The following is a 13,989-nucleotide window of genomic DNA, read 5'->3' on the forward strand; positions in this document are numbered from 1 at the left end:
ATGATGGGAGGTGGCACCCCCGTGCGAGCCATTTGCAGTGTCTGATTGGCTCTCCCGGGGGATAAGAAAAACATTTTCAAATGTGTGTCAAGAAAAAAAAAAAAGATAAAATACCCCCGCCCTCTGTTTCCCTGGAAATGCTCTGTTTGTGTATGAAGAGCCGGACTGTTCAATCATTGACTTTGATAATACTCGTTTCTCGAGTTGAGCCTTTTCAGAGAGTTTGACCTGCTCGACTCAAGTAAATTACCCCCAAAAACAATCCTTATAAGCCCCCGATAAACCTAAGATGGTGGTCAGTGTATGGTCAACCAGCAGCGATCTTAACCGTCTCTCCCATAATCAGGCGCGATTGCTCTTCCAAGTGATCTTGCTCTATGAGAGCCGCTGATGTCTAACGGCAGCTCATCTCCTATTGAACAAATGGATCTGCAGTCCGAAATTACACATGCCGATCCTTAAATTCCCCTAGAATTATCTGTGCATGTCTTATATACATTAGACTGTTATTAAGACTCATCAATATCAGCAGGATCGCTTGACCCACGTCTAATATTTATGGACGGCATTGGAATAGGAGACAACATGCTGATTGCCGGGAGTCTAACGACTGGGATTCCCAGTGATCCTGACTGACACCAGGGCTCTGGAACCCTAAAAATGGTGGTCTGCACCCAGTCTTGAATGAAATGAAGGTACTCTACACTAATTTCAACTAGAAGTCCACCTTTATGATCCTCAAGTCATTTAAGATGCTGTCTGATATAAAGCAGATCTATCAAACGAGACCTTCACAACCAGTGAAACATGGAGATATTAAGACGTTGTGAAGATACAGGATCATTTTCCATTTTGGGTTGAACCATGAAATTGGTACTGTATAATAATGTACTAAAAGAGGACCTTACACTGGTTTGTTTTATTACTACAGGGTTCATCCTCAAGTTGGTACTGATTATGGGACAATTGTTCTTCCGTTCCTCTCAGTTCCAAAGTTATACCCTCTGGAAATAAATGCTCAAAATTTTGATTCCTCATGGGCGTATACCATAGAACTCCGCCTTTTCATTGGGCAGCATGAAAGGTGAAAGAGAAAATACGGACAGAGAAGTCCTGCTCAGTTGGTTGAAAGGAAACATTTTTCATCTTTATTTCCGAGGGGCATAACTTTGGAACGGAGGGGCACAGAAGAAAAAGAGAAACTGTTCCAGAATCAGTGGAGGAGCGGCAATTGTAGGAGGTACTCAGTTTAAAATCTAAAATCAAGTGAGAGGTCCATTTTAAGGAGAACATCCTGTTGTCTGTGTCCAGGCAGAAGCAAAAATTAGGTTGTGCAGTAGGACAACCATCAAAAACCTTACAGAAGGTCCACTAGTGTAAACCTTCTTGAGTAAGTTTCAATAGTTATGAAAAGTTTTTGAACTTTATGTTTTAAAGGGATAATGGAAGTAAATGAGGAGGGAGATGGAATATTGTAAACTAACATCTTCTCGAGTCATTGGTCCTGTGATGTACTTGGAGTTGACATGTATGACATCCATTCAACAATGTGTCCCTGATATTTTCTCTTTAGGACTTTACACTGGTGGTTTATGTCTCGTTTTTCTGTCTTCTTTGTTGTTCTTTTCGGGCCACTGCTAATTTATATTTTATTCATGCCTCGTAGCAGCAAGGAGCCTTCGGCACATTTTGGAGGATTCCACCTGCAAAAAGAAAGACGTGTGACATATTTTTATTTTTTTTTATTTTTTAAGGGTTTCTATTTTTTTCTATTTTTATATCAGTCGCCTTTATATAATTATAGCGCATTTTATTCTTGAGGGTGTGAAACACTCTTATTTAATATACAAAAATGTCAGGTTTCCCCTTTTTAGAAAAATCAAGTCGTCTAATAACATTGAGTAACGACATGTTTATTCACTTATTGATTTATTCACATGTTGGAGAAGGTAAGCCTGGCTTTATCATCTTGTAGTGTGGTGGTATACTTGTATGGTTGTTGTTTGGATTGAACATGACTGTTCAGCCTCATTTTATCATATGAATCAGTGGCGGACATACCGCTGATGGATTCGGTGCAGCTGCATCGGGGCCCGGAGGTTCAGGGGGCCCATGCTAGCCAAGTAATAATGAGGGCAATCTGGACAGTTCTCCGGAGCTCAAGGCTCCAGGGGGCCCTTGGCAAGACTGCCCTCATGACAAGCAGTGTGCCAGGCAGGGAGCGATCCCACACCTCCGCACAGTGCAGGCAGCAGGACTCAGGATTCTGTCCCCTGCTCCCTGCCCAACACTTTCTCTGTCACATAGGTGTGCGCACCTTGATGATGTCAGTACAACGCACATGCCTGTGTCATTTGAAAAGTCCTGGCAGAAAAATATGTGGACATGGGGGTGAGGGGTGACTTTTTTTTCTTTAATAGGCTGAGGAGGAGACAACAACGAGAGGGGAAGATTGGAATCGGAGTAAGAGGTTGAAGAGGGGCTTCAGGGCCTTATGATGACCAGGGGGGACATTATATCTGAATTTACAGGCCACCTGTCTGGTCCCCTCTGCCCTCCAGCAGCATTCACATCTGTATGTTTGAATGCCCTCCATAATCAGCCTTGTGTAATGTTATTCCGTAAAAATGTTTAAAAAAGGATTTATTAAGTGCGCTGTTTCTGTGTTAATTATACCTTGACTATTCAATAGGGCTTTGTTTCCCCAGACTAGTCGGCCCTCTTTCCATAATATCACACCCCTGTGGGCATAATCACATGATTTTCACAAGCCAGCATTACCGCCAGCCCCCGGAAATTTTGCGCATGCGCACGGCTGTATTCACTCACATTGAGCCTCATCTGAAGTCGGGTGTACACGTCCCGGCTTAAGAGAGGTGCACTGAGCATGATGAGAGTGCAGAAGCTATTCTTCTCTTTCCCCCGGCAGAGATGCTGTTCATCTGACCTTCCCAGCCGGACGTTCTTGGCTGCTCCGTTCCTGGGGCCTCAACACATTGCACAGGCTTCCTGGGAACGCCCATAGGGTGAGCATGTGGCTGGGCCACTTTTCTTCATTGGCTATTATGCCCTGATATAGAAGTCCCTCTCAGGTTGGCTGAGAGGGTTTAGTTATTTAAAGCACCTACCACTTAAGGGAGGTGCCTGGGCAACAAGTTAGTTACGCTGCTAGTTCTCAGGTCTTCAGTGCTGCTGCTGTTGCTGCTGTTACTGATCTATATTCTGTTGCTGTTTGTGTTTTAGTGCACTTCTAATCTGCTGCTGCTACTACCATCCACATCTGCCGGCTACAGTGATGACCACTGCTGCAAGTGTGAAGCCCTGGACTAGCCAGGTAGTCACAAACATAACATCACACACACACCCTTCCCTGGATAGTCAACATCAGTCAAACAAAATCCTTGTTGCCTCCTCCAGGGTCTGCTGTCCACACCAGGTGGGGCGGAGCCAGGCGGTTGGCCCCACCCACCGAGGAGTTCACAGGCCTGGAGGCAGGAAAAGCAGTTAGTTAAGTTTGGAGTTCAAGTGCAGTGGAGTGAAGAAGTTGAGTAGAGAAACTGTTAGTGTCTGGGTAGGAGCCCAGGCACTGTCAGCAAGGTCGGCAGACGGTGGTGGCCGTCTGCAGGAGGTGGTGCAAGTCAGCGGAACCGTAGGACCGGGGACGGGCGGTGGCCCGCCGGTACCGAGCCGGGGAGCAGATCTGCACTAAGCACAAAGACAGGGCCATCAGACCCCGACCAGGCTAGGAGCCGCCGACAACGGTCAAATCCGATAGTGACCGGAACCCCAGGGGTTCCCTAAAACCCAAGACCCGACAGAAGGCAACCATCCACACAGTGAGGATAAAAAGCCCCCGCTATAGGCTAGAAATCCAAGGGCCAGCGCCTGCGGGCAAAACGGGCTCCTTCGGTACATACACGCCGGGGAGCGGACTACCAGTGGGAAACCATCGGAGTCAATTCATACACAGCGGTGCAGGCAAAGACAGCCACCATCAACCGTTCTGGGGAGAGCAAACACACTGCAGCCGGCTGTGGGACTTGTCCATCCAGCCGTTTAGTTTACCAAAGACTCTGTGAATTTGTGCCTGAGTGAGTACAACAGTGCCATCCGGCACCGCGCCACGCTGCCTCCGCAACCCTGCACCCCAGCTACCATGCCTCCCCGTACCACCACCGGGCGCCGGGATCACCAACCGCTACCCACGGAGGGGGAACCAACATCCTAGCTGCTCCCTGCCATCGCTCCCGGGATCCCCGTCACCAGCAGTGGTGGTGCCCATTATCACCACGACACGTGGGTGGCGTCACGGACTATCTCCCCCAAACAAACCATCCCTTTTCACTCGTGGGCGAGGAGCGCTGCTCGAGTCCCCGGGTCCGGCCCACCGCTTGAGCCACCGAGCAGCAGCAGCCCCGGACCCGAGCGTAGCGAGCGCGGCCCCTCCGCCCGCGACCCAAGTATTCACGTAATTTGTCCACTATGGTACCCGATTGTAACGCCTGCCTGGATCCACAGACTCAGATGGGCTGTAAAGGGGAGGCTAGAGGGAAGCCACTCACCAAGTAGGACCCCCAGAACCCTGAAGCCCTTTAACCCCTATACAGGGATTTGGAATTACACAGGACCCTGGAGATCACTACCTGTGGAAGGCTGCAGTCCGATGAGAGTAGTAGTCAGGCAGGGTCAAACCAGGAATTGCGGAACAGGGACAGAATCGGCAGGCAATGACGTAGTCAGCAAACGTAGCAGAGATCAGATCCGGGTCAGGCAGCAAGGTACAAAAACAGTAGGCAGAAGGGTAGTCAAAAACACGCAGAAGTCAACACAGGAATCACCAACAGAATACGACGTAACAGGAGCCAGGAAAATCAGAACTATATCTGGCAGTGATCATGTGACAGGAGGGGAAATAAGAAGGGTGTGGTGTCTTCCCATTGGCTGTAGCTGAACGCTGGCAACTTCACCTGGAAGACACATGCCACCCACAGTCAGCCAGCGGTACTGCAGATCCCAAGCTAACCCAGCCCAGTGGATGATTGGAGCCTGCGCCCACTGGTGCCGCTGGCATCGACATCTCTCCCATCACCAGCACCATCCACGGCAGGAACACGGCGTCGCCTGGCGATCGGAGCAGAAGTCGCTGGAGCAGACTCTGGCGGTGACGTAACACCGATACTACAAGTATTCTCATTGTCTGCTGCTAAACCATCCATCCATTCCGGCTGAATTCATTACACCGATTGCTGCTGCTGTTCTTATCCCAAGAGACTATTGTATCCGTGGTGCAAGCTGCCTAGGTACCGCAGATCCCCTGGGGCTGCCAGCTGCTTACCAGCTTGTGTACCTATCGCCACCCATGGTAGCAGTAGTGAAGACTCAGCAGCCGATTCAGTTTGTTCCTCCAGACAACTGAACGGTTACCCTATTACTAAGCTCAGCTGAGAAGATGGTACGATTCGCTTATTGTAGTGATTGCCTGCAGTGCTGTTGTTATGATTTCACCGTTGCACCAGAGACCAAAGCAACGGCATAGAAGCACTTCTGGACCCCAGGCGGGTAAATAACGCTCAGTTTGTTTTTTACACATTTCTCGGTCTACATGAAAAAGTTTGTGATTAAGCAGTTTTTGCTACTTCAAATATGTCAGTGATTCTATCAGCACTGGGGAAACTAGAACAAGTTATGAAGTCAAACTTTCTTCCAATTTTCCAATTCCTAAAGTACTGGGTACATCCTAGCTCATGTCGGTATAATCACCGCCGGCTGCTGCGGTGAGCCAGCGGTGAGTCAACAGTAATCAAAGACTTAAAGTAATACAAGCTATAATAACACCAAGACATTTATTTCTTTAAAAAACACACATGATTGTTTTTATTTTTCAGCTTTTCAGGAATTATACATTCTTTTGAGGATAATTGGGATCTTAGTCATGTAAAATATAATTTCCTATGTGAAAATTGCTCATATGATGTCTGTGACGACTCATCATCAATGAGGAATATATGAACACTTGAAGTATTCTTAATAATACCAGACATACTATTCCTTTGTTCAGCAAGTGAATGGACATGAGACATTGTTTCATGTGAGACTGTCCGGTGCCTCTTCTTGTATGTTAATTTGTGAAATACCTGCTGATTATGGAGTGCATCAGCCCCCTGCGGTGTATAAGTCTGCATTCTTTGGAGGACAATTATACAGTCTATTTGAACTAGCGAACAATGAGGGAACAGTCATGATTATCTCCCCACAATCCTATAGGGCATAATGCCCTGAAATGGGAGCTGAGGGATATAACATGGTGCCTGCTCCTGTCACCAGGGTTATTCTACAATGCTTAAGCCTAGGAATCATGGTTTCAGCTGGAGGATTGCAGAACTGCTCCACTTCACAACATTGAGCCTACAAATTTGCTTGGAGAGCCCGGGTCACTTGGCCACATACCTGTCTGTGCTTGCTCGGTTTCCTAAGCTTACTACTACCTCATCTGAGTGGGGGGCTCCCAAAATCAGTGTTTTGCTGGCTTGGGTCAGGCGTCTATCAGGCTTCTGTGCTGGCTTTTTCAGGAGGAATGGCCCCCAAATTCCACCAACTATTGTGAGTAGCCAAGGAGATCCAAGACGTTTCCCCCAAGTCACACAGTGTAAGGGCAATGGTACCAAATACTAAAAACATGGAGAAAACTTTTGACTTTGCAAAAAGTAATAAAAATGTCTTAAAACATTCTCTCTCATTATTCTGGCATTTGGCAAATATAAATAATTTTGGTTCCTAACTGACCTAAAATGAGAAAGTTTTATTCTGATTTCATGTCAGATAGTGAGAAAAACCTCCTCTCTTATAGAGAGTGGAGGGAAAAACCTGCAGATGTGTCTTTATAGAGAGCGGAAGGAAAAACCTGCAGATGTGTCTTTCTAGATAGTATATGTAAACTTCTGGTTTCAATTGTATATATGGCCCCAAGGGGTTAAGGTACTTAAGTGAAGTTAGGGTGTGGTATATTGGGCTTAAAGGGACACTGTCACCAGGTTTTTGTTCTGTAATCTCAAAACAGCATGCTGTAAGGATTAGGATTCAGTTTACAAAGTGAGTTTTTGTTTACCTGAAATGTTAGCTTAAGCCTGTTTATCTTTATCATTAGTGAGTCTCAGCAGCACATGAGCTCTACTCTGACTTTGTCCCTTCTGTGATCAGCATCTTCTGTGTATGGAAATGTACACTGAGAGCCTGGTGTGGTCCCGGGCAGCTGTATGGGCTCTGCTACATGCAAAAAAAAAAATGTTAGATTATGTCAGAACGGCTACACCCAGTAATCTAAGTGATACATTGTTGTATTCAGGATGTCTTTGCATACATTATGCTGTTTTCAGATGAGGTAGCAAAAGCCTGCTGACATTCCCTTTAATCCCAGTTTACAATGCTTTCAGGTGTAATGTAGGGATCCAAGCATACAGGAGGCTGGAAGATGCAGGAGAGTTTTATATACTTAGCCCATTAAGCTCGTTGACAAGGGACAATCTTTGACTGGTACTGCTGGAGGTCAAAGAGAAAGATCCTGTGATTTCTTACCTTTATAAACCCAGCAGAAATGGGGGTGGGGGAGCTAGTCCTAAGTGAAGGGAATGAAGTCCATAGCCTATTATATTTTCCCCACCCACTGATGAAAACTCATTCCCCCCCCATCCCTGCTAAGGGCTAAAATGGCTATCTGGGGGGTGTGCATTGCCAGGTGTATGTTTGTTAATAGGATATATATATATATATATATATATATATATATATATATATATATATATATATATATATATATATATATATATATATATATATATACTAGCTGTACTACCCGGCTCCACCCGGGTTAATAACTGCTGTTAACAAAATAGAATGTATTAACAAAAATGTATTCTGCACACAAACCACAAAACAAATAGATATAAATGTAAATATAATGTCTGTCTCCCCCTCTGTATATATCTCTGTCTCTCTCTCTATCTCTTTGTCTGTCTGTCTCTTTCCCTGTCTGTCTCTGACTGTCTCTGTCTCTTTCTCCATCTGTCTCAATCTCTTTCACTGTCTATCTCTTTCCCTGTCTGTCTATCTCTGTCGCTTTCCCTGTCTGTTTCTTTCCCTGTCTGTCTCTTTCCCTCTTTCCCTGTGTCTGTCTCTTTGTCTGTCTCTTTACCTGTCTTTGTCTGTCTCTTTCCCTCTCTTTCCCTGTCTGTCTGTTTCCCTGTGTCTGTCTGTTTCCCTGTCTCTGCCTCTTAACCTGTCTCTCTCTTTCCCTGTCAGTCTGTCTCTTTGTCTGTGTCTGTCTCTTTGTGTCAGTCTCTTACCCTATCTATGTCTGTCTCTTACCCTGTCTGTGTGTGCCTCTTTCCCTGTCTGTGTCTGTCTCTTTCCCTGGCTGCATTGTGACATGCCAATATTCCATATAAGGGTGTGGCTGCGCATTCTTCTGAAGTTCTGGCTGCACTGTGGCTCCCAGCTCCATTCACTTTAATGGAGGCAGGCTTTTTGGTGAATAACTGTAAAGCGCAGGGTTAAAATTTTCCCTCAAAACATAGCCTATGACGCTCTCGGGGTCCAGAAGTGTGAGTGTGCAACACTTTGTGGCTGTAGCTGCGACGGTGCAGATGCCAATCCCGGACATACATACATACACACACATACATATACACATTCAGCTTTATATTTTATATATATATATATATATATATATATATATATATATATATATATATATAATCTTACACATATACGTATCCAACATTTTGCCTCTACAGTGACCCAATAAAGTCTTACTGGAGTGTGATACCCTCACTGTGCCCATTGGGAAGGAGTACGGGCATTCAATAGGATGAGCCCGTGCAGTCTTTCTAAAGACAGCCAGGCCAACAGACAAGTGGATCCCCTAACCGTCATGTCTACATATTCTCCTTTCTCTAAAGACAGCCAGGCCAACAGATGAGTGGACTTCCTAATCGTCATGTCTACATATTGTCCTTTCTCTAAAGACAGCCAGGCCAACAAACGAGTGGGCCTCCTGACCGTCATGTCTACATATTGTCCTTTCTCTTAAGACAGCTAGGCCAACAGACGATTGGACCCCCTAACCATCATGTCTACATATTCTCCTTTCTCTAAAAGCAGCCAGGCCAACAGACGAGAGGACCCCCTAACCGTCATGTCTACATATCGTCCTTTTTATTAAAAGCATATCTTCTTAGAGCTACCCTTATCGCCTTGTTCCTCAGACTATATATAATAGGGTTGAATAGCGGGGTGACATAAGTGTATAGAAGAGATAGGACTTTGTTGGCATTCAGCGAATTTCCACTTGATGGGACAACGTACAGAGAAGCCAGTGTCCCATAAAACATTCCTACCACAGTCAGATGAGAACTACAGGTGGAGAAAGCTTTTTGGCGACCAGATGTGGATGGGATTTTGAGGATGGTGATGAAGATGTAAATATAGGTCACGGTGATAAAAACCAGTGGAAACATTGTTAATGGAGTAGCTAATAATATATTTTCCAGAATCACAGATGATGTATCCGAGCAAGAAAGCTCAAGAAGAGGAACTAAATCACAAAAAAAGTGGTCAATGACATGAGGCCCGCAGAAATCTTGTTTACTGGTCATAATAACAGTCACCAATGGTATAGTAAAGCCTAAGACCCAACATATGGTAACAAGCTGAATGCACAGATTGGGGTCCATGATGTATATGTAACGTAAAGGGTTGCAGATGGCCAAGTATCTGTCATAGGACATAACCGCAAGGAGAAGACATTCGGCAACCAAAGAGATACCAAAGAACTCAAGCTGAATGATGCATGCAGCAAACGATATGGTGACACCATTGTTTATGATGGCACATAACATCTTAGGAACAATATTGGTAGTAAACATGATGTCGAAAATGGAAAGGTGTCCCAAAAAGAAGAACATTGGATGTTTGAGATTGGGAGATATTGATACAAGTATAGCAATCATGATGTTACCAGATATTGTCACACTGTATAATATAAGAAAAAGAAGGAAGCAAGGGATTTTCAGATTGCGGTGCATTTGTAATCCTATTAGAAATATGTCTTTAACTGTACTGTGGTTGTGTTCATTCCTTTGTAAATATTAAACACAGTGTTAATATATTTAACATTTCTTCTCTAGACAAGTCAACCAAGAGTCATAAAATTATAAACCTCAAATCCTGTTATTTGCTTCAAGCATCATCATGATCCTAAGAGGTATCAAAAGGTTTGTGTCCCAAGAAAGTGATGTTTAAATCCTTTTTTTTGTGTTATATTACATGTATTTTTAGGTCATTATTTTCTATATTACTATCAATATTAAAGGGCACCTGTCATCAGACATTTTGCACTAAACCTAAAATATTCCCCCTCTGCAGCTCCTGGGCTGCATTCTAGCAATGTTCCTGTTGTTTATGTGTCCCCTTTCTGACCAAAATAAAGACTTTGTAAAGTGGTACCTTTTTGTATTCAGATCTTGATAATGGTACACGGGGGTGGGCTCTCTGGTGTCCGTTAGTTGGCCTCCTGTCGCTTTAGGCTGTCCCTCATCGCGCAATTTCAAAGAGGTGACGTGAGGTAAGCTGGCCAGCGCTTGCGCAGAACGGTGGAGGCGGCGGTGAAACCGCGACCACGAGATTATGGGCAGGTACTTGCTGATGGAAGTCACAGCGCCGCCCATAATCTCGCGCATGCGCAACACGTCACCAGCGGTCACACTGTGCACATTGCACAGTCCCGCGAGAGTGGCACGGCGCATGCGCGAGATTATGGGCGGCCATAATTTCGCGCATGCGCCGTGCCACTCTGGCGGGACTGCAATGTGCAGTGTGATCGCTGGTGATGTGTTGTGCATGCGCGAGATTATGGGCGGCCATAATCTCGCGCATGCGTTTTCACCGCCGCCTCCACCGTTCTGCGCAAGCGCTGGCCAACTTACCTCATGTCACCTCTTTGAAATTGCGCGATGGGGGACGGCCTAAAGCGACAGGGAAGCCGACTAACGGACACCAGAGAGCCCACCCCCGTGTACCATTATCAAGATCTGAATACAAAATAGTACCACTTTACAAAGTCTTTATTTTGGTCAGAAAAGGGGCACATAAACAACAGGAACATTGCTAGAATGCAGCCCAGGAGCTGCAGAGGGGGAATCTTTTAGGCTTAGTGCAAAATTTCTGATGACAGGTTCCCTTTAAAGTTAAAAAATAGAATTCTTGTAATTTTCACATTGACCACTGGGGCTTTATTAGATTCTTAATTCCTGGTAATTTAGGAAATCTAAATGTACATTATAGCAATTAGAACCTCCAAGAACATTTTTATTTTGAGAAATCCTTTAAAAATTTTTTTTTTGCTAAACAGGAGAAAAACCCCTTAGGTGTGGATGAGTAAATGAGATATATCATAATTCTGCCACTTGTATTTTTGGATGATTTTGCATTAAAGAGTATCTAAAATTGTTGTGAATGTTGAATTTTGTTTATATTTTAGTGACTATATAATAATTAAAAACTAATTTACGCAAGTGCAGCAATGAAATTAATCATGACCATCATTATTACTAATTTTGTAAAAAAACAAAACAAAAAAACAAGATGTGACGGCACAAGCCAAGCAAAGTGTGACGTTTTTCGCCACCAAGTGTGACATTATATATTTTTAACCTGTAATGTTTCATAAACTTCAAATATTACATTATGTCGTTCAGTAGTTTGTGTTTTTTTGGAAAAAAACTAAATAGTGACTTTATTTGTTCTATACTAGAGTAAACTCAAGTTGGATTGAATTCTACTAATATTTTTAAAAATATTTGTGTTTGCCAAAATTCTGTGTTTTTTCCTAGTTTGCTTCTACTTGATATCACCGAAATCGTAGCTATTGGCCGACCATGCTTTCTAAATTATAAAGGACCATCAAAACATTAAAAAAAATCTTATTCTCAACTCGCTACTCACCATCACCCGTCCAGTCGTTTTCTGATCCTCACAGCTCACATTGATACTTCAGGATTCTCCTAGTGAGCTGACGGTCGCAGCTCTGATAAGGTCTGGGAGTGTTCTGCGCATGTGTGCGCAAGGTTACATTATTGTGTGCTTGCGCAGAACCATCCTGGACCTCATCAGAGCCAGGAGCAGTGCTTTTTTTGCGGTGGTACGCGCCGGTACGGTGTACCGGAAAATCTGAAGAGCGCCTCTGTCTCTGTCCACATGGCTAATTTGTAAACTATACAAATTAGCCATGTGGAGCGGAGGCACAAGCCAGAGGCGTTTCTAGGGAGAGCTGGCGGGGCGCTGTCGCCTGATGTGGCGGTGTGGAAGTCTGCCCGGGAGTGTCGGCTCACTAGGAGAGGACAAAAAAGTGGGGATCCAGCACCATATAAAATTCAAAATGTCGTCTTTATTTCATCGTTTAAAGGGAACCAATCACCAGGATTTTCCTATATAAGCTAAAGCCAGTGCTATACTGGCACTATCATGCTGAGTCTATACATACCTGTAGTGGTCAGCTCGGATGTTTAGGTTTTGAAATCCAAGAAAGTAAAGTTTATAAAATCGGCAGCTTCTTGAGTGACAGCAGCAAAGGAGCAGATGACACGCAGACTGGATTAGTGATGGTGATGACCGAAGGGGCAGGAGAGGTGAGCAGGAAAGTGAGTATGAGGATTTTTTTTTATTTTTACATATTTTGGTTATTAAGCTCTGGAGTCTGGAAAGGGACCTTAAGTTTGAAGAGAATAACATCTCCGCTAATCAAATTTCCCAGACGAATACAAATTTTTCCTGATTCTCAAACCTCTGTTATAGACGCATTTTATACATACGTCATGATATTTCATTATCAAATAATGTCCGGTTCAAGTAGGGACTGGAAATCTAAATAATCTAAAAATCTAAATATAAAATAAAATTGTTTTTTGTTTCCTAATTAGTGATGAACGAACATCACCATGTGCGATTGCTCGGTACTCGAGAAGTTGAATGCTCCGATGAGCGCGACTTGTGTACCGAGTATAATGGAAGTCAGTGGGAACTCGAGCAAATGTTCCGGAAAAATGCTCAAGTTCCCCATTGACTTCCATTATACTCTGAGTAGCGCTTATCGGAGCATCCAACTGCTCACGTACCGAGCACCTGAGCATGGTGGAGCTCGCTCATCACTATTCCTAATCTGAAAAAAATAATTAAAAAATCAATATAAAAAACTTATTTGATATCACTGCATCTTTAGAAGTCAAATCTTTCAAAATATCAAATTATTTAACCCACCTGGTAAACTCTCTAAAAATAAATAAAAATACCAAAATTTGGGGGTTTTGCTCTCGGCTCAAAAAATAAAAAATGTTACATGTTACAATGGGGCATCTTCCAACAATTTTTTGGGTAGCACAAAACAGAACCCCTTGAGATTGAACCAGGTGGCCCCGGAGGGATCCCTCCTACCGCTCCTAGAGATTGTAGAGAATCGCAATTTCAAAATGCGGTTCCATTTTGAATATGCCCAACTCAAACACTTCATAACCTCACAAGACATTGTCATGGCTCATCCCTCGCCCCAAACACCTTTTGAAAACCTCTGCGCCGTGCCCTCCGATACACGTCAAGCAATATCAAAAGTGTACAAGCTCATAACAAGCGCGACAGAGACGTCTCTTCCTCGCTCAATCAGACGTTCCTTGAGAATCAGTGGGAGCGTTGTTTCCGCCTGACCCACAAGTCCGTGGTTGCCACCAGGATGCAAGAAACCAGCTATAAAATACTTTCTAGGTGGTACAGGGTCCCAGCTTCCCTCCATGCATGGTGCCCAGAAGTACCTAATACCTGTTGGCGTTGTGGAGCGCAGGAAGGCACCATGTCCCACATCTGGTGGTATTGCCCAAGCTTGGCGGTCTTTTGGAACAAAGTACTAGCAGCCATACAGGAGGTCACCGGGATCACAGTCCCTAGTCG

General features: G+C 44.3%; 1 protein-coding gene across 1 annotated transcript; it reads right to left on the reverse strand.

Moving 5' to 3' along the window:
• Positions 1-9,194: 9,194 nt before the first annotated feature.
• On the reverse strand, positions 9,195-10,984 carry LOC142257679 (olfactory receptor 5G9-like). Its single transcript, XM_075329816.1, has 2 exons — positions 10,980-10,984; positions 9,195-10,131 (listed from the first exon to the last, which is right to left on the reverse strand). The coding sequence occupies exons 1-2, from the start codon at positions 10,982-10,984 to the stop codon at positions 9,195-9,197; spliced, it is 942 nt and encodes a 313-aa protein (XP_075185931.1).
• Between the last annotated feature and the right edge of the window lie 3,005 nt (positions 10,985-13,989).

Source organism: Anomaloglossus baeobatrachus, chromosome 12, assembly GCF_048569485.1.
Source record: "Anomaloglossus baeobatrachus isolate aAnoBae1 chromosome 12, aAnoBae1.hap1, whole genome shotgun sequence".
Taxonomy (NCBI): Eukaryota; Metazoa; Chordata; class Amphibia; order Anura; family Aromobatidae; genus Anomaloglossus; species Anomaloglossus baeobatrachus.